This window comes from Macaca fascicularis, chromosome 5, assembly GCF_037993035.2.
Source record: "Macaca fascicularis isolate 582-1 chromosome 5, T2T-MFA8v1.1".
Lineage (NCBI taxonomy): Eukaryota > Metazoa > Chordata > Mammalia > Primates > Cercopithecidae > Macaca > Macaca fascicularis.
Genome location: NC_088379.1, coordinates 109329566 through 109356189, shown reverse-complemented (window position 1 = coordinate 109356189; position 26624 = coordinate 109329566). Strand labels below are relative to the sequence as shown.

At 37.9% G+C, this 26624-nt stretch overlaps 2 protein-coding genes across 2 annotated transcripts in view; one reads left to right on the top strand and one right to left on the bottom strand.

The window, feature by feature from the left end:
* TACR3 (tachykinin receptor 3) overlaps window positions 1-26624 on the top strand; it is a 106047-nt gene that overhangs the window by 25798 nt on the left and 53625 nt on the right. Inside the window, exons 2-3 of the mRNA XM_005555591.5 lie at window positions 17249-17437; window positions 19286-19436. Coding sequence (XP_005555648.3) covers window positions 17249-17437; window positions 19286-19436 — 340 coding nt within the window. The remainder of the gene's footprint in view (window positions 1-17248; window positions 17438-19285; window positions 19437-26624) is intronic.
* LOC102118347 (calponin-2) lies at window positions 20824-22971 on the bottom strand. The gene has a single exon (XM_005555589.5). The coding sequence runs from the start codon at window positions 22926-22928 to the stop codon at window positions 21999-22001; it is 930 nt and encodes a 309-aa protein (XP_005555646.3). The 5' UTR covers window positions 22929-22971; the 3' UTR covers window positions 20824-21998.

Genomic DNA, 26624 nt, shown 5'->3' with positions numbered 1-26624 from the left:
CCTGTCATGAATTATAAAGTGTTCTCTACTTTTCAATTATGTAGCATTTTGTAGCACTGGTGTTATTTTTCTTTAAATATGTGACATAATTCACCTGTGAAACCATCAGGTAATAGAGATTCATATTTTGGAAATTTAGTAGATATATAATGCATTTTGGGTAGAGTTTTGTAGTTTGCACATATTAAGAAACTGGTTCATTTTATCTATTTATATATGTGTGTAGTATTATCTTATACTTTTTTTGAATGCTTGTTTCTCTGTAGCAGTATCACTTATTTTTTAAAGATATTGCTGATTTTTGTCTTCTCTCTCTCTCTCTTTTTTTTTTTTTTTGATCAGTCTTCCTAGTGCATTATCAGTTTTAGCAAGCTTTCCAAAAAGTCATCTTTTGGATTTATTGATTTTCTTTCTAGTGTCACTCCACTATGACTTATATTGATTTCCTCTCTTATTTAATTTCCTTTCTTTTTCTTGCATTGGGTGCATTTTGTTCTTATTTTTTCTAGTTTTCACAGATGGAAACTTAGATTACTTATTTGAGGACTTTTAAATATTTTATGTAAGCATTTAATTCTGTAAATTTACATCTAAATACTGTTTTAGTTGAATCTCACAGGTTTTTTAATTTTGTATTTACATTTTCATTCTGTCTAAAATATTTTCTAGATTTTCATAGACTTTTTATTTGATCCATTGTGTGGTAGACAAATTTTATGATGATCCTTGGGATCTCTGCCTCCTCATCTTCATTACCTTTATATTAGCCTTCCATTGAGCCTTCCAAAGACTGGACCTATGATTTGCATTTAACCAATAAAATGTGGCATATGTGATCAGATGTCACCTTGGTGATTGAATTATGTTATCCAAAGTTCTATCTCACTATTATATAGCTCTAGATTTTCTCTTTCTTCATTGCTGGCTTTAAAAACTCAAGTTAACATGAATTCTACAGCCACACACACAACAGACTCCAATAATCTTAGAGAGATGGAAGTGGATCCTTCTCCAGTCCAGCCTCCAGATGAGAAAACAGCCCAGCCAACATCTTGGCAGCACCTTATGAGATCCTAAGTAGAGGACCCAGCTAAGTTGTCCTCATTTCTGACTCAGAAACTGTCAGATAATAACTGTTGTTGCAGGATGTGATAGCTCACACCTGTAGTCCCAGTGATACAGTCTGGCTCTGTATCCCCACCCAAATCTCATCTCAAATTGTAATCTCCATAATCCCTATGTGTTGAGGGAGGGACCAGGTGGGAGGTGATTGAATCATGGGGGTGGCTTCCTCCATGCCGTTCTCATAATAGTAAGTGAGTTCTCACGAGATCTGATGGTTTTATGAGGCAGTTTTCCCCACTCTTGCTCAGTCTCTCTTGCCTGCTGCCATGTAAGATGTGCCTGCTTCTCTTCCACCATGACTGTAAGTTTCCTGAGTCCTCCCCAGCCATGTGGAACTGTGAGTCAATTAAACCTCCTTTGTTTTTGAATTACCCAGTCTTGGGTAGTTTCTTTATAGCAGTGTGAGAACAGACTAATACACCCAGCTACGTGGGAGGCTAAGGTGGAAGGATCACTTGAACCTAGGAGTTTGAGGTGGCAATGAGCCATGATTACACCATGCACTACCGCCTGGCCAAGAGAAAGATTCCATCTCCAAAAATAATAATGACAAGAATTTAAAAGGTGTTGTTTTACAGACGAGAATCAGAGTGGGTGAATAATAATAATAAATTTTAAAAGTATTAAGCTACTAAGTTGATGACAAGTTATTACACAGCAAATAAGACTAATAAACATGAATTATTTAAGAGTGCTTTATGTAATTTCCAAGTTTGGAAATTTTTCTCTTTCCTGTTATTGATTTCTAGTTTAATTCCATTATTATCTAATAATATATATACAAATATATATATATATTTGTTTTAATTTTTTACATTTTTAAAGTTTTGTTTTCTATTCTAGGATATGGGTAATCTTGGTAAATGTCTAATTTGTACTTAAAAAGTATATATTCTGGGCCAGGCATGGTGGCTCACACCTGTAATCCTAGCACTTTGGGAGGCCAAAGTGGGTGGATCATGAGGTCAGGAGATCAAGACCATCCTGGCTAACACGGTGAAATCCTGTCTCTACTAAAAATACAAAAAATTAGCCGGGCGTGGTGGTGGGCGCCTGTAGTCCCAGGTACTCGGGAGGCTGAGGCAGGATAATGGTGTGAACCCGGGAGGTGGAGCTTGCAGTGAGCGGAGATCAAGCCACTGCACTCCAGCCTGGGCAACAGAGTGAGACTCCATCTCAAAAAAAAAAAAAAAAAAAAACAACTTTCGTGGCATACAGCAAAAGCAGGACTAAGAGGGAAGTTTATAACAATAAAACCTATATCAAAAGATCAACACAACAAAAAGTTGCTTTTTGGAAAAGACAGTCAGAATTGACAAACCTTTAGCCAGACTAAGAAGAAAGGAAAGATAATACAAATAAATAAAATCAGAATTGAAAAATGAGATATTACAATTGATAGTTCAAAAATGTAAAGAATCATCAGAGACTACTATTGTGCAACTACAAGCCAATAAATTGGAAAACCTAGAAGAAAAGGATAAATTCTTGAATACATACAACCTCCTAATATTGAACCATAAAGGAATAGAAAACCTAAATAGGCCAATATTATGTAATGTATAGAGCCAGTAATAAAAAGTATCCCATCAAAGAAGAGTCCAGGACTTGATGGTTTCAATGCTTAATTCTACCAAACATTTAAAGAAAAGATAACACCAATCCTACTCATTCTATTCTGAAAATATTGGGAAGAGGGAATGCTTTCAAACTCATTCTCTAGGGCCAGCATTACCCTGATACCAAAACCATACAGAGACACAACAACGACAAAAAATTAAAAACTGCAGACCTAAATTGTTTAATATAGATGAAAATAATCCTCAACAAATACTAGCAAACAAAATTCAGCAACACATTAAAAAGATCATTCATCATGATCAGGTGGGATTCATATCAAATCAATAAACGTGACACATTACATCAACAGAATGAAGGACAAAAAATAGATGAGTATTTCAACAGATGCTAAAAAAGCATTTGGTAAAACTTAGTGTCATTTCATGATTAAAAACTGTCATCAAACTCAATATAAAAGAAATATACCTCAGTACAATAAAGGCCATATATAAGAAACCTACAGTATCATACTGAATGGGAAAAACTGACAGCCTTTTCTGTAAGATCTGAAAGAAGACAAGGATGACCATTTTCACCATTTTTATTCAATATAGTACTGGAAGTCATAGCCAGAGTAGTCAGACCACAGAAAGAAATAAAGCATATCCAAATTAGAAAGAAAGAAGTCAAATTACTCATTTGCAAATGATATGATCTTATATTTAGAAAACATAAAGACTCCACCAAAAACAAAAAACTGTTAAAACTGATAAACAAGTTCAATAAAGTTGGACAATACAAAATCAACTTACAAAAATCAGTAGCATTCCTATATGCCAACAATAAACATCTGAAAAGGAAATCAAGAGAGCAATCCCATTTATAATAGCAACAAATAAAATAAAATACTCAGGAATAAACTTAACTAAAGAAGCAAAAGAGCTCTATATTGATGAAAGAAATTGAAGAGGACACCAAAAATGGGAAGATACTTCATGTTCATGGCCTAGAAGAATTAACATTGTTAAAATGTCTATTCCACCCCAAGCAATCTACAGATTCCATGCAATTCCCATCAAAATACTAATGATATTCTTCATAGAAAATTTAAGTCCTAAAAGTTGTATGGAATTATAGAAGATCCCAAATAGCCAAAATAATTCCAAGCAAAAAGAACAAAACTTGAGGAATTACATTATCTGACTTCAAGTTATACTGCAAATTTATAGTTACCAAAAAGTATTGTGCTGGCATGAAAACAGACACATAGACCAATGGAACGGAATACAGAAGCAATAAATAAATCCACACATTTGCAACCAATTCATTTTCAACCAAGGTGCCAGGAACATACATTGGGGAAATGACAAGTTTGACAAGAAATGACCATTTAATAAATGGTTCTGGGGAAACTGGATATCCATTATGCAGAAGAATGAAACTAGACCTCTATCTCTCACCATATACAAAAATCAAATACAAATTAATTAAAGACTTATATGTAAGACCTAAATTATGAAACTACCACTAGAAAACATTGTGGAAAAACTTAAGGACTTTTGTCTCATCAAAGATTTCTGGAATAAGGCTACAAAAGCATAGGCAATCAAAGAAAAAAATCCGTAAATGGGATCACACCAGTGAAAAAAAAACTCCTGCACAGCAAAGGCAAAAATAGGAGGAAATGTTTTCAAAGTATTCAACTGAGAAGAAATTAGGAACCAGAATATATAAGAAACTCAAACACCTCAACAGAAAAACAAATAATACCATTTTTTTAATGGTCAAAAGACCTGAACAGACATTTCTCAATGGTAAACATACAAATCATCAACAAGTATACTTTAAAAAATGCTCAGCATCACTAATCATCAAAGAAATGTAAATTAAAGCCACAATGAGATATCATGTCACCTCAGTTAAAATAGCTTTTATCAAAAAGACAAAAAGTAATAGATGCTAACGAGGATGCAGACAAAGGGGAACGCTCATGAACTGCTGGAATGTAAATTAGTACAGCTACTATAGAAAACAGTGTGAAGGTTCCTCAAAAAGCTAAAATAGAAATATCGAATCATCCAGCAAGCCCAATGCTAGGTATATATTTTTTTAAAAGGAAACTGTATATTGAAGGAATATCTACAATCCCATGTTTATTGTAGCACTATTCACAACAGCCATGATATGGAATCAACTTTACTGTTCATCAATGGATGAATGGGTAGAGAAAATGTGGTATATTAGATTGGTGCAAAAGTAATTGTGGTTTTTGCCATTACTTTTAATAATAGATACACAATGGAATACTATTCAGCCATGAAAAAATGAAATCCTGTCATTTGCAACAATATGAATAAAACTGAAGGAAAGTGAAATATGTTAAGTGAAATAAGCCAAGCACAGAAAGACAGATATTGTATATTCTCACTCATACTTGGAGCTAAAAAACTATATTGTGCATTCCAAAATAACTAGAGGAGTGGATTTGGAATGTTCCCAACACAAATGATAAATCCTTGAGCTGATGGATATCCTAATTATTTTGATCAGATCATTACACATCGTATGATTGTATCAAAATATCACATATACTTCATAAATACATATGACTTTTTTTGAGTCTCGCTCTGTCACCTAGGTTGGAACGCAATGGTACAATCTCAGCTCGCTACACCCTCCGCTTCCCAAGTTCAAGCAATTCTCCTGCCTCAGCCTCCCCAGTAGCTGGGATTACAGGTGCATGCCACCATGACTAATTTTTTGTATTTTTAGTAGAGACGGGGTTTCACCATGTAGGCCAGGTAGGCCTTGAACTCATGACCTCAGGTGATCTGCCCGCCTCGGCCTCCCAAAGTGCTGGGATTACAGGTGTGAGCCACCACACCTGGCTGAAACAACTGTTAAATACTCAAAAAAATTAAAGATTAAAATAAAATTAAAAATGTAAGCATTCCGGCTGGGCGCAGTGGCTCAAACCTGTAATCCCAGCACTTTGGGAGGCCGAGACGGGCGGATCATAAGGTCAGGAGATGAGACCATCCTGGCTAACATGATGAAACCCCGTCTCTACTAAAAAATACAAAAAACCAGCCAGGCGAGGTGGCAGGCGCCTGTAGTCCCAGCTACTCGGAAGGCTGAGGCAGGAGAATGGCGTGAACCCGGGAGGCGGAGCTTGCAGTGAGTTGAGATCCGGCCACTGCACTCCAGCCTGGGCGACAGAGCCAGACTCCGTCTCAAAAAAAAAAAAAAAAGTAAGCATTCTTACATACTAACAAAAATTGCAAAAGCCACCTCAACTTTCAGCAACCACCACCCTAATCAGTCAGCAGCTACCGACATTGAGGCAAGAATCTCCACCAGCAAATGATTATAACTTGCTGAAGGATCAGATGATCATTAGCATTTTTTATCAGTAAGTAATTTTTAATTAAGTTATGTACATTTTTTAGATATAATGCTATTGCACACCTGATAGACTACAGTACAGTGGAAACATAAACTTTAAATGTGCTGGGAAACCTAGAATTTCTGTGACTTGCTTTACTGCAATGTTCACTTTATTGTAGTGGTCTGGAACCAGACCTACAACATATCCAAGGTACTCCTGTATGTCAGTGAAGGAATTGCTTTCAAAAAAATAATCTTCTGGCCAGGTGTGTTGGTTCACCAATTTGGGAAACTGAGGCAGGCTCGTCGTTTGAGCTCAGGAGTTCAAGGCCAGCCTGGACAACATGGTGAAATCCCACCATCTCTACTAAAAATATAAAAAATAGCCGGGGGTGTTGGTGCACACCTGTGGTCCCAGCTACTCAGGAGACTGAGGTGGGAGATCACTTGAGCCCAGGAGGCAGAGGTTGCAGTGAGCCAAGATCACACCACTGCACTCCAGTCTGGGTGACAGAGACCCCATCTCAAAAGAAACAATGATAATCTGCTAAGAGTTCAAAAGTGTTTTCATAAGGAATTAAACCCTCAATAAAGTTGTTTTAATAAAATTTGTTTTAATCTTTGTTATTTCTTTCAAATATTGTACAACTTTGAGGGGGTTTAAGTGCAGATTTCTTACATTCATGTAAGGTAAGTGGTAAAGTGTGGTCCTTTAGTGTACCAGTATTTTTACCTTATTATAAATACATAATAGGTGTACGTATTTATGGGTCACATGTAATATTTTGATAAAAGCATATAATGTGTAATAATCAAATCAGAGTTATTGGAGTATCCATTACCTCAAGCAGTTAGCATTCTTTTGTGTTAGAAACATTCTAATTCTAGTCTTTTAGTTATTCAGTTATTTAGCAATATAGCTGCCCTATTGTGATACTGAACACTAGATCTTATTTCTTCTATCTAATCGTATTTTTGTACTTATTAACTGTACTTTCTTTACCCTATCTTCTTTAGTACCCGTATGTGGGAGCTAAAAATATTTGAGCTCAAAGTTTTTTGGTTTTTGTTTTGTTTGTTTGAGACAAAGTCTCACTCTATGTCCAAGCTGGAGTGCAATGGCGCAATCTTGACTCACTGCAACCTCCGCCTCCTGGGTTCAAGTGATTCTCCTGCCTCAGCCTCCCAAGTAGCTGGGATTACAGGCATGCGCCATCACGCCTGGCTAATTTTTGTATTTTTAGTAGAGACGGGGTTTCAACATGTTGACCAGGCTGATCTCGAACTTCTGACCTCAGGTGATCCACCCACCTCAACCTCCTGAAGTGCTGGGATTACAGGCATGAGCCACTATGCCGGGGCCTGAACTCAAAGTTTTTAATATGTAATTGATAACACTGAAGTGACTTTATGAAGCAGCTCTTTTGAAGTTATTTATGGAAGTGGTTTTTGAGACAATATAGAAGTGACACAAAATGTCAGTAAACTGGACTTCAAAAGAGTGATTTAGAATTTTATATCTCATAGGTGAAATAAATATGTTCTGATCTTAAAACTACTTATTACAGAGTAGTATAAGTAGCAAAAAATTTAGCAAGTTTTATATTGCCACTACAGAGTACTACTTCTAAATCTGTATCTGAAATTTTGAGTAGACATTGTTTCATGTAATATTCTTTACTGATGCAGCATTTTGATACAAATCATTTTGTAATTACTATTTATATAAAAAATTAAAATTTTAGTATTAAATCAGTTATATATTAAGTTCTTAGAAGAGTGCATGGTACCTAAGCATTCACGCGTTAGCAATTATTACTTTTAATGTTAAAATAGAAAATTTATATTTATAATCAATATATTAATGAGGTCATGTTTTTTTGTTTGTTTGTTTGCTTTTTAACTTTCACTGGTGGCAATTTAAATTTTTTTTTTATTATTATACTTTAAGTTCTAGGGTACATGTGCATAACGTGCAGGTTTGTTACATATGTATACTTGTGCCATGTTGGCGTGCTGCACCCATCAACTCGTCAGCACCCATCAACTCGTCATTTACATCAGGTATAACTCCCAGTGCAATCCCTCCCCCCTCCCCCCCGCAATAGGCCCCGGTGTATGATGTTCCCCTTCCCTAGTCCAAGTGATCTCATTGTTCAGTTCCCACCTATGAGTGAGAACATGTGGTGTTTGGTTTTCTGTTCTTGCGATAGGTCATGTTTAATACCTACATCTCTAGCTTCATTCAGCACCACCTGTTTTTTCCCTGTCCTGTATGCTGTAGAGCTGGCCTTCCATAGTTCCCCAAATGCACTCTGCTTTCTCCTACCTCAGGACTTTGCTGTTCAACTTTCTTCTCTCATCCCCACCTTCATCCTAAATAAGCCCCTACTTATTTTTCTAATCTTAATGTTGCTTTCTTGTGGAAGTTATACCTAATGTCTTTACCACTGTGTCGTCTTTAACCAAGACGAGGTCAAATTCCCTATTTTATGCTTCATAATTACTTGTACGTATCTTTATAATATCACACTCTAAACAATGAGGAAATTTTTATTCACCAGCATTTCCAAAAGGTTGAGCTAGGCCTACCGGTTTAACGAGGCAGTGAGGGACTGGGTTAAACTTCACAAGAGGTTGTAAATGAAGAGTCACCCATGATGTGTGTAGGGTTTTAGATAATTGGGTGAACATTACAAAGAGAACAAACTCAATGACAAACATCAGGACAAAGAATGGCAGTGTATTCTCCTCTCTCATAGACCTCTAAGTTCAATATAATTTTGAAATCTGAAATGTTTTATATAATTAAATTTCTTTTGGAAATCATATGTATATTTTATACGGATTAAGAATAATGACAGAGGGAAGTTTAAAAGTCAGACTATTAACTTTGAAACTCATGGGGTACGATACTGAGCACACAGGCCATTACATGAAAGCCCCAAGGGACATTTAACCAAATATCCAGGAGGCAACGTCACTTCAAGGGACATTTGTGTGATAATTTCTAACGTATTTTGTGACTACTTGAGTAATATGTTTCTTCTGCATTAGACTGTGAACTCCACAAGGGCAGGAGCTACTTCTATTTTGTTCACCAATATTGCCAAAGAAGATAACAAAATCCCAGAAGATAGTTGGTATTCAAGAAGTTGTTTAAAATAAATACATAAATGAGTAGATAAACCTAATTCTAAATTTAAATTGAAAACCTATAACATGGAAACAAATACTTTCACTATTCTGAAGCTGTTTTAAATATAAATTTCCCTCAAATATCGGTATATACATTTTACTTATAAAAATCAAAGAATTTGAGTAGATGAACAAGTGATTTTTTTCTTGACAGATAATATCCTATTATATGTATATATTCATATATACCTATATGAATAGTCATATTCATATATGAGTGATATATGAGTCAGCAAATATAGATTATTTTAATAAAAGCTCACTCACTTTGAAATTTATTAAGACAACATTTATAATCACCTGATTGATTCATTTACTCTTAAGTTTGTCTAAGATAGTTATGGGCCAGGTTTGGTGGTTCATGCCTGTAATCCCAGCACTTTGGGAGGCCAAGGTGGACAGAACGCTTGAACTCAAGAATTCAAGACCAGCCTGGGCAACATGGCGAATCCTCATCTCTACAAGAAATACAGAAAAAAAAAAAAAAAAAAAAAACTAGCCAGGCAATCACCTGTAGTCTCAGCTACTCAGAGGGCTGAGGCAGAAAGATCGCTTGAGCCAAAAGTTGGAGGTTGCAGTGAGCTGTGATCACACCTCTACACACCAGCCTTGGCAACAGAGCAAGAGGCCCATCAAACAAACAAACAAACAAAAGAATAGAAAAGACAGTTATGAAAAAAATCACAAAATGAAATGTATCTAAAAAATGCAATTTTGACAAAGGTCATGTATCTCTCAAATGATTTGTCAAAGTGGAAAATACTCTAGCACTGAAGGCCAGAAGTTGAAACTTTATGGGTCATGAGCAGCTGTTGCAACTAATCTTTATTTTGCACAGAGAGTGCCAGACCGCATTTTGTGTTTGCGACTTAACAGACTAGAACATATTCTACTATGACCAGGCGCAAATTGATTGGAAGGCAGTAAAATTCATATCATTTTAGGCAAATTATTTTTTGCATAGTTTCTACAATCAAATAAATATCTGAAGGCTACACTCTGTCTTTACTGCAAAACTTGAAAAAATATGTAAAAGCACATGGAAATCCAGAAACAACTTAATAAAAATGCCAACAAAAGGAAGAATTATAATAGATACAAATAGCAGTTACAAAATTGAAAAGGCTTTCTTATTGACAGCAGGCAAACAAAAGTTACATCCAAAATAATCTGCTTTTCAAAGGACAACAAGTAAACATAAAAGACCACCTCAATTATATCAGAAAAATAGTAAGTGGTAAAGCAAAGTGGTCTGGTATTAGAGTGGAAAGGAAAACTGTTAAGAGGTGGCTTTAAAACTATTAGCTTTCAATAGATGCTTCTGAGAATTTCAGATTCTATAAAAGGTAATAAAAAGTGACTTTAAAACATGTTTAGGTGATATGCTAGTATGAAGAGTAAAGAATCAGCTCTTAGCTGTTACTTATGAAATAATCCTACTAAGGCGATTCTAATGTCTTTAAGAATCTGGTGAAGGAAGAATGGTGATGAGCAACTCAGCAAAAACCCTTGGAAAAGCTGATGTGATCACATAAAATATTTTTTAAAGGAATAAAGTACTGACAATTATTTGGGTGAAATTATATCTCAGATCTGACTATTTCTTCTCAAGGTCCAGAAAATGTTTGTTCAGGTGAGCCTAAGTATCCATTCTCTCCATGCAAATTATTTTTGCTGAAGAAAGTTACGGCATAGAAAATATTGGTGCCCAAATGCATTCCAAATCAACAATTTCACATAAGTTTTCACCAGAGCCTGGCAATTCTCCCTATTTCTTTGGCCAACGAAGTGTCCCTTTCTACAACAGTATTTTGGTATTTCTTTACTTCCCTCAAACCATTCATTTAATTCAGCCTCCAGTGTAACGCCCTCTTCTAACCAGCAATTGTCTCTGACCCAAATCAGAACATAAGTTAGATAACTTACTTCCCTGCTTCCATTCTTTTTATATATATTTTTTTTTATTTTTTATGAGACAGAGTCTTGCTCTGTCACTCAGGCTGAAGGGCAGTGATGTGATCTCTGCTCACTGCAGCCTCCACCTCCCAGGCTCAAGTGATGCTCATACCTCAACGTCTTGAGTAGCTGGGATTACAGACATGTGCCACCACACCAGGTTACTTTTTGTATTTCTAGTAGAGATGAGGTCTCTCCATGTTGGCCAGGCTGGTCTCAAACTCCTGGCCTCAAGTTATGCGCCCACCTTGGGCTGCCAAAGTGCTGGGGTTACAGGTGTGAGCCACCATGCCCAATCTTTGCTTCCATTCTTTTCCTCTTCCAGTCTCCAGATTGAAGCTCGAAGCTCTTTTCTGGAGGAAATCTGATTATTCTACTTCTCTGATAAAATTGCTTCAATTACATCCCACAGGAAAAAAAAAAATCTACCACTTGTACTATAACTTCATCTTAAACCACCTTCCCTCTTTACTTTCTGTGTATCAATTGCAGTATCCTGTAATTACTGAAGAATATGATTCTTCTCCCACCTGTACCCACTATCTTAGTTTGTTAGGGCTGCTATAACAATGTACCACACATTTGGGTGCCTTTAAATAACAGTAATTTATAGTCTTATTGTTCTGGAAACTGGAAGTTTGAAATCAGTGCTCCATGATACATGCTCCCTCAAGAACCTGTATGGGACTCTTTCCTTGTCTTAACCTAGCTTCTGGTGATTTGCTGGTCATCTTTGCTGTTTCTTGGCTTGTTGATGCCTCATTTCAATCTTCTGTCTTCACATAACATTCTCCCTATGTATCTGTTTCCAAATTTTCCCTTTAAACAAGGACACTAGTCATATTGGGTTAGAGACCACCCTAATGACCTGATTTAAGCCCAATTACCTATGTAATGATTCTGTTTCCAAATGAGGTCTGTGATACTGGGTGTTGGGTCCTCAATATATCTTTTTTGGAGGGTCACAATTCAAACCATGAAAACCCACCATCAGGCTGGGGCGGTGGCTCACGCCTGTAATCCCAGAACTTTGGGAGGCTGAGGCAGGCGGATCACTTGAGGTCAGGAATTTGAGACCAGCCTGACAAATATGGTGAAACCCCATCTCTACTAAAAATACAAAAATAAGCCGGGCATGGTGGCGGGCACTTGTAGTCCCAGCTATTCAGGAGGTGAGACAATAGAATTGCTTGAACCTGGGAGGCGGAGGTTGCAGTGAGTCAAGATTGTGCCACTGCAATTACAGCCTGTGTGACAGAGAGAGACTCAGTCTCAAAAAAATAAAATAACATAAAATAAAATAAAATAATTTAAAAAACCACCATCAACACAGGAGTTTTTCACTTGCTGTTCATTCTCCCAGAAGTATTTGCAACCTTCACTCTTCTGCCACCTTGCCTGGTTATCCTTCCAAGTTTCAACCTAGAATGACTTTTCTTAGGGAAAATTGAAGTACAATCTAAATATATTTTTCTCAGTTCATGTATACTGTTGGCCTTACCTTCGTAACAGTTGTCATATCTGTAATTTACATTTACTGGTGAGATTATTTGATTAATATTTTCCTGCCTCACAAATGGTACAGACTTCACAATTTGGGAAGTATTTTTCTACTTCACAGAAAACCGTTTTTGCCCGGTGTTGGATCACTAGCATTTGGAATACCATACTAGGCATTCAATAAATGTTTTATTGAATAAATGAATCATGGATCAGATCAGCTATGACAAAAAGGTATGCTAGAAGTTTCAGTATCTCTACTATCACTAACATGTTCGTGAGAACATAAATTGATTATTTCCATATAATTCAAATGACACAATATTAATTTCTAACAGGTACAAATTATTTCAGAAAATAATTTCTCTAGAATTAGACTAATTAGACTAGCCAGAAGAATCAATGTGCTTTGCAGTTTACTTTGAATTATCTGTGCTACAGGAGTTGGACAAGGCTTTAAGCCTGCTTGTGTTATTCCACTTCTCCTTTTAGTCACAAAAACTCAACTATTAAATATCTAAATCGCAATCGTTAGATGCCAGAGCAAGCAACAAAGCAAAAGATTATAATGAGGTTTGAGGGATATTCAGTTCAATACAACAAATTTATTGACAAGTGCTTGGCTTTGAAACACCAATACAAAAATAATTCCTATATTGAGATAAATGCTATGTAAGTTATAATCAACATGAGCAGGAACATAAATGCCCACATACAATTTCTTTATATATTTTACTTTTGTTTTAATGTTACACATAAAGGCTTTGAGATTCAAAAATGCAAAATGGCAAAATTCTACTTCTGATTCTTTGATAGGTATCTCTAACACACACACATATACAATATATAAGTATCTAACACATATATATTGTGGAGGAGAAATATATATATTTCTCTTCTAAAATAAATGGTCATATTTATTTCTCTACTAAAATAAATAGTTATATTCAAAAGCTATAATCTGTATCTATATTGTCTCTGAAGACTGGCATAATTGGCTTAAAATTCTAGCTCTTTCTCTTATTATCTGGATCATTATGAGCAATTCCCATAATCTTTTAAGTCAGTTTTCTTTTCTGTAAAATAGAGGTAATAGTATTATTCTAGTGGTTGGATTATTATGGCTATTAAGTATATATGATGTATGTAACCCTATTACATACATTATGTACCCTAGTTATAGTTAATAATCAATAATTTTTTTATTATTATCTTCACCAACATAAGCATGAGAGATGAATTTTAAAGTCTCCTATTTGAAACATACGCATTTTTTTCTTTGTAGAATTCACATTGTTTTCCTAAACTTAGGTACTTTTTTATCATTACTTTTTCTTTTCTCTTTCTGTAAGCTTTACTGAGGTATACTTGATATACAAAAAATGCACATATTTAATGTATACATTTTGATGAGTTTGGACAAACGTGATATCACCACAATCAAGGCACTAAACATATCAATCACCTCGAAAAATGTCCTTGTATTCTTTGGTGTGTGTATTTGTTGTGTGTGTGTGTGTTAAGAACACTTAACATGAGATCTATCCTTTTAACATAATCAAGTTCATGATACTTTAAATACTATGTTATACAGCAGACATCTAGAACTTCTTTATCTTGCATTATTAAAACTTTATACCCATTGAGCCCCCAGCAATCATCATCTGTTCTATACTTTCATAAGTTTCACTCTTTTAGATACTACATATATTTGGAATCATGCAGTGAATTAAGCCAGTCACAAAAGGACAAATGTGATTATTTTTAAATCTAAGTTTCATGTTTACCTAATAGCTGTTATACATAATGAATTAAGACTATTTTCTTTAGGTAAATAATGACTATAGTTAGTATTAAGAATATTATATAGATAATTTTCACAAAATCTTCTGAAGATTTAATTCTGCCCAGTAGTTATAACAGCAAAGAGTTACAAACATATTGATGAAATATCCTTATTTTAAAATATTTATTCTTAAGGTTAACATTTTTTGGCCTATGCGATATTCATTCTCTGATGAAAGTATTACCTCTGAAAATTTTTCTTCTTTTTTTTTTTATTATTATACTTTAAGTTCTAGGGTACATGTGCATAACGTGCAGGTTTGTTATATATGTATACTTGTGCCATGTTGGTGTGCTGCATCCATCAACTCGTCATTTACATCAGGTATAACTCCCAATGCAATCCCTCCTCCCTCCCCCCACCCCAATGATAGGCCCCGGTGTGTGATGTTCCCCTTCCCGAGTCCAAGTGATCTCATTGTTCAGTTCCCACCTATGAGTGAGAACATGCGGTGTTTGGTTTTCTGTTCTTGTGATAGTTTGCTAAGAATGATAGTTTCCAGCTGCATCCATGTCCCTACAAAGGACACAAACTCATCCTTTGTGATGGCTGCATAGTATTCCATGGTGTATATGTGCCACATTTTCTTAATCCAGTCTGTCACTGATGGACATTTGGGTTAATTCCAAGTCTTTGCTATTGTGAATAGTGCCGCAATAAACATATGTGTGCATGTGTCTTTATAGCAGCATGATTTATAATCCTTTGGGTATATACCCAGTAATGGGATGGCTGGGTCATATGGTACATCTAGTTCTAGATCCTTGAGGAATCGCCATACTGTTTTCCATAATGGTTGAACTAGTTTACAATCCCACCAACAGTGTAAAAGTGTTCCTATTTCTCCACATCCTCTCCAGCACCTGTTGTTTCCTGACTTTTTAATGATCGCCATTCTAACTGGTGTGAGATGGTATCTCATTGTGGTTTTGATTTGGATTTCTCTGATGGCCAGTGATGATGAGCATTTTTTCATGTGTCTGTTGGCTGTATGAATGTCTTCTTTTGAGAAATGTCTGTTCATATCCTTTGCCCACTTTTTGATGGGGCTGTTTGTTTTTTTCTTGTAAATTTGTTTGAGTTCTTTGTCATAAATCAAAATATATTTTATAAACATAAAATGACCAAAAGTAGAATTGAAACGATATAAAGATTGTGTTTTATTAAAATACAGAAATCTAATTGTTTGGTACATATTATTTTTGCCTCTGAACGTTAGCTAGAATTTGGCAATTAGCCATGCTATCTCCAGTTCAAAATTGGAAGTTGCTTCTTTCAGCTATATTGTTACTACCTGTACTAAGTTAATAAAGCATGACTTTACTTACCATATTTACAGAATTCCTAACTTCTCCAAGAAGCTGCCCTCCAAAAGTCATATTTAAGTGTGCTTTAAGTATACTTTTTAGAAGCTCAAATATATTTTTCCGTTGCAACAGTATTATATGTAGTTACACAGATAGGCACCATGAAGACGTTCATGATGCAGTATGAATTCATTATGAGGTATAATCGGAAGGCATAACCTCAATCAAACTTGATTTGTTAATCATGGAAATTCTGAACTTGTCTCTTGCTGCTCTTAAATGGGTTTGTGGACCATATCTTTTATAGAGTTTCTCATCTTTGTCAAGTATGTGGTATAATCCATATTATTTCTCCAGAATTATATTTTTTAAAGTTAAACATACAGAGGAGACATGAAGGTTTTGAGCTGTGAAACCAGTATTTGTAAGCACTTGTTAAGTGCCTTTCCAATTCCATTCAACAGACATTTATGGATTCTAATGTGTTAGGCACAACACCAAATCATTAATATCTTTCACTTACATCAGAGGTCCCCAGTTCCCCGGGTCAGGGACCAGTACCAGTTTCTGGCCTGTTAGGAACCAGGCTGCACAGCAGGAGGTGAGTGGTGGCTGGTGAGCTAGGGAGCTTCATCTATATTTACTGCCGTTCCCCAGGGTTCGCCTTACTGCCTGAGCTCTGCCTCCTGTCAGGTCAGCGGCACTAGATTCTCATAGAGAGCAAACCCTATTATGAACTGTACGTGCAAAGGATCTAAGTTGAGTGTTCCTTATGAGAACTTAATGTCTGATGACCTGTCACTGTCTCCCATCAACCCCAGATGGGACCGTCTAGTTGCAGGAAAACAAGCTCAGGGCTTCCACTGATTCTACATTATGGTGAATTGTATTATTATTTTATTATATATTACAATGGAATCACAATAGAAATAAAGTGTGCAATAAATGTAATGCCCTTGAATCATCCCCAAACCATCGCTCTTCACCCACTGCCAGTTCATGGAAAAAACTATGTTCCATAAAACCCATCCTTGGTACCAAAAAGGCTGGGCACCACTGACTTATATCTGTTGATCCTCACTTTACCTCAAGAGATGGGTGTTCTTATTTCGATTTTAAAAATAATAAAGCTGAAGTTCAAAAAGTTCAAACAAGTGTCAGAATAGAATTTGAACCTAGATCTGCCTGATTCCTAGACTACGCCATGCTTACCATTCTACGCTGCCTCTACTCAAGCAGTCCTTATCAACTGGTTTCCCAAAAGAGCAATGACTGTAACTATTGAAACACCTTTGAAATACCTTTGAAACTCCATTTCAAACTGTTATAAAGAAAACCAACAAAATGGTTTTGTTTGTTTTTTATATAGGTATATGGCTATTATTGATCCCCTGAAACCCAGACTGTCTGCCACAGCAACCAAGATTGTCATTGGAAGTATTTGGATTCTAGCATTTCTACTTGCCTTCCCTCAATGTCTTTATTCCAAAACCAAAGTCATGCCCGGCCGTACTCTCTGCTTTGTGCAATGGCCAGAAGGTCCCAAACAACATTTCACGTAAGTTAATTCTCTATTATGATTTTCAATTCAGTTTATCAAACACTTAGGAAACTACAGATTAGGAGCAACAATTAAACAAATAAGACAGACATTTCCCCCAGGGTTCATACATTATTTGGAAAAGGAAATATATAAAAATACTGTAATATAGTATTATTTGTATGTGGACAATAAGTTTGTGTAAGTTACTAAGGTTTTTCATTGGAAATATGAGAATGTCTGTGTGGGATGGTACTGGAGAGTTTCCTGATGGAAGTGATAAAAGATAAAAGCAATGTGCAAAGAGGAGCATTGTGTTATTGATGGAGAAATGAGTGAGAAGAAAGAAATCAAAGCCCAAATGTGTTGATTGCTCTTTTAGGGAGCTTAGCTGAACGGAAGGAGCACTCTAGTAAGTTATCTAATTTTATTTTGGTTTGATTTGGTTTATGTTCTTTTGCTTACAAGCAAAAAGCATTAAAAACCCTCAACACTAGATTGAAAAGGAAATATTAATATTATAATATATGGTAAAATTTGGTTCATATTTTATACCCACCTCAAATCAAGCAAAAAGGAATAATAATGTAATTGTGTAATTGTTTGCATTTTATTTTTAAATTATAGTCATTTAAATTTTATTTCAATAAAATGCTTATTTTTCTATTTTACTCATCAATTTGTCCCTTTAAAAATAGCAAATAGTGCAAATAATGGTTATCTTTTAAAGCAGTCATTTTATCTACCTTTGCTCTACCCAAAGTTCAGATTTTTGAACAAAAATATTAGGAAGCACTTATTTAAGGAAAATCAGGCAGCGCATATTCAACTGAGTACTATGTGCTACTCATTATTATCAATACATCTTAATTGTATGATAATGTTATCATCTTCAAATTATGTGTTGACTGAATTACTTCCTCATTGACTTTAAATCAATACTTAGTAATCTACTGAGAAACGGAAAGGCAAGGATATTTAAGATTCACTTTACAAAGAAAAACCACTGGTATGGAGAAGACTATTATAACAAACTTCTAAATTACTTTAAAGCTTTCCAAGACAGTGAAATCCACACAAAAGATTGTAAAATTCTATTTGGGCTATTGTAATATGGTTTACTCTCCTTTTCCTCTCTAATTGAATTCTTATAATTTTGATTGAAAGCTACTAAATACCAGAATTTAATTTGATAATTTACAGCAGCATACTTCTGGTTTGACTACTATGTCAACATGTTTTGTTTTGTTTTGTTTTGTTTTTACCAAGTTAATAATGCAATCAAATGGACCGTGGCTCTGGAAAATTGCATGTAAATGTCTTTACCTGATTTTTAAAAATTGTAGTAACTTGTGGATTCATTATGGCTCAGACTATCTACTTACTTTTTTCCTCCCATTTGAATGAAAAACAATTTACGTATGTCTGATGTTGCAGCAATATAGAAGATAGTCCTATATAGGAGAAAATATATGCCAGTTGATTTGTTTATTCTATCCCTTCCCTTTTCCTCCAATGACACATTTAATTAGTTTAGTTAAACAATTACCAAGCAGAATACAAAGCAGTGGAAAGTCGTTCATCCTCAACCTCTAGGCAAGGAGAACATGTGTTTAACTGAGCCCTTCAACCCAGCTATAGTTTTCATATACCAAGTAAAGATTGACAAACGTCAACTGGCAGCATTTGAAACATAAATATAAGTGACAATAGCATGATATTTTGATGGAATTTTGAGATGAATGTATAGAAATAATGTAGAAATAACTCTTGGTGGTTTTAATTATGATTTAAAACTAAGCAAACGCAGTCCCCACTATTTCATTCCAATATGGTTTCAGCATGTGTGTTTCTTATTTTTTGTAGTTACCACATTATCGTCATTATACTGGTGTACTGTTTCCCATTGCTCATCATGGGCATCACATACACCATTGTTGGAATTACTCTCTGGGGAGGAGAAATCCCAGGAGATACCTGTGACAAGTATCATGAGCAGCTAAAGGCCAAAAGAAAGGTACTGGTCCATGTTGTTTACCTAGCATTTGTATAGGTTATGGTACATCAGAAAGAAAAACACTCTAGTCATGGCATGTTAATACAATATGATCTGATGCTCTACTTCTATTTTTAATGTCTTTGTTTTAATTTTTTTCTTTCCTTTTTTTCTTTTGGTTTTGTATAAGTCACTGTCTACGTACTACATCAGTTTGCTATATAATAGTTACTTCATTACAGAAATACTTCTTAAAAAGTATCTTTTGTAAAGTATTCTTACTCTGCTGAAATTGCTAAAATTTTACCAAATTTCACTATTCCAGTTGATTATATTTTTGCAACTCTGTCTTTCTTTGTCATTTATTGAAAAGAATGCCTCTGATGTATTCTATAATCTACTCAAAGCTTCTTTTATTCCAGGAATGACATCTCTTCTAGAAAGTCCAATAATTTTCTAATAGATATCTAACTTTCCTCCATCCCCTCTTGTCTCTCTTTATTTCTCTCGCTTTCTCTGTGTGTTCTTTCTCCTGATAAGACATTTTATATATATGCATGATTAAAGGATAAGGATTGTATTAATACTATTCTACAATTTATTGAGTGACATGAAAAAGGCTGTTTCTAATTTACATGAAACAAAAACATCTCTAAAAATATTGTGTCTATATTTTACTATGATTATTTTTGTTAAGATTTTTTCTACTACCATTATGCGACTAAATAAGTTAGATTATTCATAAATATGTGGAGTTAAAAGGAAATACATTCCATCCTTTTCTCCACAGTTGGTATGTACCTAATGCGTCTTGGAAAGGTTTTATCAAAGATAAATGAGTCCTATTGATTATGCCAATGATTATTATTTGTTCCATTTATGACTAATTTATTTACATAGTACTACTAGCAACACATGAACATTTCCTTTAAAAAACACTCAACAGTCTTAAAAACACTTAGCTACAAAAACTCACTTAACAATGATCAATCAGGTTTTAAAAATGAAATTTACAAAATGGATTGCATTTTAATAGTGTGTTTTCTCTGATATTGACAAATAATACTAGACCATATTTATGTTTGGTTAACATTTATAATGATTTCTAGTATTTGAAAACAAAAAGTAAGAATGAGCTTTTCCAGATCAATTTACTCATTTCAGGTTGTACAAAAATGTATCTACTATGTATGTCATTCAATTTTATTTTTCTTTCAAAAAGCTTTTCTTAAAAATAATGTGCATGAACAACCAAATGGCCTCTGGCACCTACAAATGAATCCTAAAGTGAGGAGAGTTTCAAAAACATGGCCCTCTTACATGAACAGTATCTCTTTCCCCTTTGTAATTTCAACCTGCCTTATATAACACCTCGCTCATGTTGAAAGATACTCTCTTCTTGGGATAATTTCTTTTTTTTTTTTTTTCTCTTCTTACAAACAGAGGTTTTATTGTGTTTGTTCCACAATCGTATTGCACATTATCTCATGGAGCAGGGTCCCCGGGTGGGGGTCCCTGTGCAGTACTTGGCGGGGCGTGTGGCCGGGGGAAGATGGAGCAGTATAGCTTGTTGAGACCAGAAAGGAGGAGGGTTGGGGGCTCCTTAAAACCTACTGAGGGGCCGGGCATGGTGACTCACACCTATAATCTCAGCACTTGGGGAGGCCGAGGCGGGTGGATCACATCTGAGGCCAGGAGTTCGAGACCAGCCTGGCCAACATAGAGAAACCCCGTCTCTACTAAAAATACAAAAATTAGCCGGGTGTGGTGGAGCACCTGCAGTCCCAGCTACTCGGGAGGCTGAGGCTGGAGAATCGCTTGAGCCCGGGAGGTGGAGGTGCAGTGAGCCGAGATTGCGCTACTGCACTCTAGCCTGGGTGACAGCCACAACTAAAACAAAACCTACTGAGGCCAGAGTGGGTTGGGGGGCGGGTAGCATGGAGAGGGGATCAGGCTTAGCCCAACAACTCAGAATTTCACTTCCTCGTACAGCCTTCACTTTCCCCACCTGGCCCTGGGGCAGGTCTGAGGGTCTGAGGTCTGTTGGTCCTGGAGAAATCCAGTCACTCGGGAGCTGGAGATATTTAGCATCATGGCCTGGCCCCCTTTCCCAGGTGACTGATTTCCCAGCACCTTCTCCACTGTCCCTGCCCCATTCCTCAGGAATAAAAAGCAAAATGTATTTTTCTTTTGTGAATACTTCCTGAAACTTGCAGAGAAACCACAAACTGCTCAGCTGACAAAAGGGGGAAGAGGCGAGGCAACCAGAAACCTTTGGGAACCAGTTAGTCTCTTCTCCCCAGCACAGCCTGAACGTGCCAGCAGGGACCCTCGCCCTACACGCCCTACACGTATCGGGATATGGCCTTGAGCTCCCTCCCCGACAGCCCGGTGGCTCAGCCCTGCGAAGGCCCAAGGCAAAGGGGAAAAAAGCTCTGCTGCCTGATCCCACACTGCCACTCACAGACCCTCGGTTGATTGGCAGCACTGAATCGGCTAAGAAAAAAAAACAAAGATGAAAACACAGAAAAACCCAAAAACCCAGACGGGGAGATGATGTGGGAAGAGAGCGTGCTGGGAGCCTCAGTAGCCGGCCTCCTCCTGGTAGTAAGGGGGATATTCAGGGACCTCCCCTGGGTCCGGGCAGTCGCCGGCGCCTGAGGGAGCCCCATCGGACACTGTGCCTTGTGGGCAATACTTGGGGTCATATATCTGTCGGCCCAGGCCGAAGACCTGGCCGCTCTGGTTGGCGCCCTGCGTGTAGCCCATCTGCAGGGACATGGAGGAGTTGTCACACTTGTCGGTTCCCAGCTTGGTGTCATAGATGTGCCGCCGCGTCCCGGGAGCCGTCATGCCCACCTGGCTCGCACACTTGTTTGTGCCCACCTGGAGGCTAATGGTCGAGTGGTCCATGGTGGGCAGGATATGGTTCTTGGGGTCATAGAGATGCCTCCTCGTGCCGTACGCGGTCATGCCCGACTGGCTGGCGCATTTGTTGCTGCCCATCTGCAGCCCGATGACACACTGGCCGGCCTTCATGGTGGCGTCATCGAAATTCCGCTCCTGCTTCTCCGAGTACTTGACGCCGATGTCCACCCCGCTCTGCAGCCCCTTAGTCTTGGCCTTCCCCGCCAGGGCGAGAAGAGACACCTGCACCTGTGTCATGTTCCCACTCTCAAACAGGTCGTTGGCCTTGAACAGGTCCACGGGGTTCATGCCGTAGCTGACCATGACCTTGATGAAGTTGGACAGGTTTTCTAGCTGGTGCCAGTTCTGCATGGAGCGGTTGATCTTGGGGACGGAGCCCAGCTGTAGCTTGTTCATGAGTGTGCATAAGATAGTTCCGTCCTTCAGGCCTTTCTGGAAGTCGGGGCCGATGGAGAGGCCGGTGAGTCCCTCGATCCAGGTGCGGAGCTCTGCCTCCTTCTGGGGGTCATATTTGGACAGGAGCCGGTTCTTGACCTCGGCCGACAGCCCGTATGAGGGGCCCTTGTTGAACTGCGTGGAGCTCATGGCTGGCTGGCGGGCGGCGGGACGGGGCCGGACGGGACGGGACCTTGGGATAATTTCTTAGCGCTGTATCTTAGGTATCATCACAGTAAATAACTGGTGTTATGTTCTGTGTATTTCAGAATAATTTCTCTATAGTACCTGCTTAGTTTCTGTCTTTTATTTCTTTCATATTAGTTCAGATTTTTTTTAAACATTTCACTATGCACTCCTAAACAAATTAAAATAAACCCAGTAATTGTAGATTATAGTTTCTCTTCATATGCATGTAATGTTTTTCTAGAAAGAGATAAAAATTTAATCTGAATGTTTCTTTTATTTTTGAATTCAGTGTCCCAGAGGGAACACAAAGGAAGAGGGATTTTTTTTTTAATTTTGTCTCTATATAAATGGTGAGAGTAAGGCAAAACATTTCCTTTTGATTTCATTACTCCACAATTTCAAAGTAGAAATACTAATTCAGACTGGGAGTGTAACCCTTCTAGAATACTTCAAAAAAGTAAGACATTTTAAAATTCCAGTATGTATGTCTTCCTCTTGGTTTGTATTCTAGGCTAAAATAATACGAAATGGCCCTTTATGTCATGGACTTCTCAAATAAATCTCTTTGTCCTTGGATTTCTTTTTACAGTCAGTTATTGGTATGACCGTTGATATCTAGGCACTAATACGCATATTGCTGAAAATAATAAAATTTTAAAATATAGCTGGCTCTTAATTTTTTTCTTTTTATCTAAAATCAAAATATTGGTCTGGAATTGTTTACAATACAGCTATTACTAGTAATCATGTTATTTTGGATTTTTTCATATGATTACTTAAAACACAGAAGTTTTACCCTGAATGGGCCGTTTATTCATATGTTGTCTCCTAGAGAATACACCTTTGATATTACAGATTGGACATGAGACATTAAAAAAAAGGCTCATGGGCCGGGCGCGGTGGCTCAAGCCTGTAATCCCAGCACTTTGGGAGGCCGAGACGGGCGGATCACTAGGTCAGGAGATCGAGACCATCCTGGCGAACACGGTGAAACCCCGTCTCTACTAAAAAATACAAAAAACTAGCCGGGCGAGGCGGCGGGCTCCTGTAGTCCCAGCTACTCGGGAGGCTGAGGCAGGAGAATGGCGTAAACCCGGGGGGCGGAGCTTGCAGTGAGCTGAGATCCGGCCACTGCACTCCAGCCCGGGCGACAGAGCCAGACTCCGTCTCAAAAAATAAATAAATAAATAAAAAATAAATAAAAGGCTCATGGCTACATGAGTGCAAACTAACCATGACTATTGGGAAAAACCATTCTATACACTACTCTGAGCCAGACTCTTAATTATAAAAGACTACACGGGGTGGAGCAGGATGGTCAAATAGAAGCCTCCACTGATCATCACTCCAGAAGGACACCAATGTAACAACTATCTACACACAAAAAATAATCATTTCATAAGAACCAAAAATCACGAGAGCTCTCACAGTATCTGATTTTAACGTCATATAGCTGAAAGAGACACTGAAGAGTGTAGTAAAGACAGTCTTGAATTGCCAGTGACACCCCCATCCCATCCCCGGCAGCAGCCATGTGGCATGGAGAGAGGATCTGTGCCCTTGGGAGAGAGAGCACACAACAATTGTTAGACATTGCTTGGAATTCAGTGCTACCCTGTCACAGGAGAAAGCAAAATTGACCTGAATCTAGCTGATGCCTGTGCATAGAGGGAATATTTAATCCAGCCCTAGCCAGACGGGAGTCACCCATCCCATGGGTCAGAAGTTGAGTTCCTCTACGCCTCACCACAGTGGGCTAAAGTCCCCTGGGGCTCTAAATAAACTTTAAATGCAGTATAGGCCACAAAGACTGCAACTCCTACTTGAGTCATAGTGCTGTGCCGGACTCACAACAAGTGAACTTGAGTGGTGCACAACCTACTGAGACATCAGTGGGGCTGACTAAGGGAGTGCACGTACCACCTCCCCACAATCCCAGGCAGCAGGACTCATGGGTTCAAAAGGGACTGGCTCCTTCCACTTGGGAAAGGAGAGGAAAGAGTAAAGAAGACTTTGTTTTGCATCTTGGATACTAGCTCAGCCACAATAAGATAGGGCACCAGTCAGAGTTATGAGGCTCCCTTTCCAGATTCTAGGTCCAGCATGACATTTCTAGACACAACCTGGACTAGAAGGGAACTCACTGCCTTCAAGGGAAGGACTCAGTGACAGCAAGACCCATCGCTGGCTGACTAAAAAGCCTTTGAGAGCTTGAATAACCAGTGGCAATACCCAGGTAGTACACCATGGGCCTTGGGTGAGCCTGAGACTTGCTAGCTTCAAGTGAGACTCAGCACATTCCTAGCTGTGGTGGCTACAGGGAAAAACACCCTCTGCTTGAGAAAAGCTAAGGGAAAAGTAAAGGGGACTTTGTCTTCCATGTTAAGTAACAGCTCAGCCACAAGGAGGTAGAGCACAAAGTGGGCTCTTAGGGTCTCCGATTACAGACCTTGACACTTGGACAACATTTTTGGACCTACCTGGTCCAGATGGCAGCCCACTGCCCTGAAGGGTGAATCCCAGGCCAAGCAGCATTCACCACAAGCTGACTTAAAACACCTGGGCCTTAAGTGTACATAGGTGGTCTGGCAGTACTCCTTTGGGCCTGTGGCAGTGGTGGCCACAGGAAGGGTCCTCTGCCTTTGAAATGAAGAGGGAAGAAGGGAAACAACTGATTCTTGTGGTTTGAGTGTCAGTTCATCCACAGTACGATAGAACACAAAATAAACTTCTCAGATTTTTTACTCTAGTCCCTGACTCCCAGACAGCACCTCTGGACCCACCTAGGAGGAACTCTGGACCCACCAGAACACCTCTGGATCTACCTCTGGAGCTTACCACCCTGAAGGGAAGGACATAAGCCTGGCTGGCTTCGACACCTGCTCATTGTAATAGGCCAGCCTGTAAGCATAGATGGTAGCCAGGTGGTGATTAAAACAGGCTTTGGGTGAACCCCAGTGCTGTGTTTGCTTAATGTGTGACCCAGTGCAGTTCCAGTGGTGGTGACCACAGGCTGCTTGTGTCACCTCAACCAGCTCCAGGTGGCTCAGAACCGGAAAGGGGACTATATTTGGAAGAAAGTGAAGGAAGAGAACAAGAGTCTCTGTCTAGAAATCCAGAGAATTCCTCTGGATCTTATCCAAGACCAACAAGGCAGTATCTCTGTGAGTCTGCAAGAACCCCAGCCCTACTAGGTATGTGGTACACCCTAATGCAGATATGACCTAGATCACAACACCCAAGTCCTTTTGAATATCTAGAAATCCTTCCCAAGAAAGATGGGTCCAAATGGGGCTAGACTGCAAAGACTACAATAAATTACAAACTCTTCAATGCCCAGACACAGACAAACATCCGTGACCATCAAGACCATCCAGGAAAACATGACCTCATGCAATGGACTAAACAAGGCACCAACGACCAATTCTGGAGAAACAAAGATATATGACCTTTCAGACAGAGAATTCTAAACTGCAGTTTTAAGGAAACTGAAAGAAATTCAAGAGGGCACAAAGAAGGAATTCAGAATTCTATCAAATAAATTTAACAAAGAGATTGAAATAATTAAAAAGAATCAAGAAAAGCTGCTGGAGTTGAAAAATAGAATTTATATACTAAGGAATGCATTAGTCTTTTAATAGCAGAATTGATCAAAGA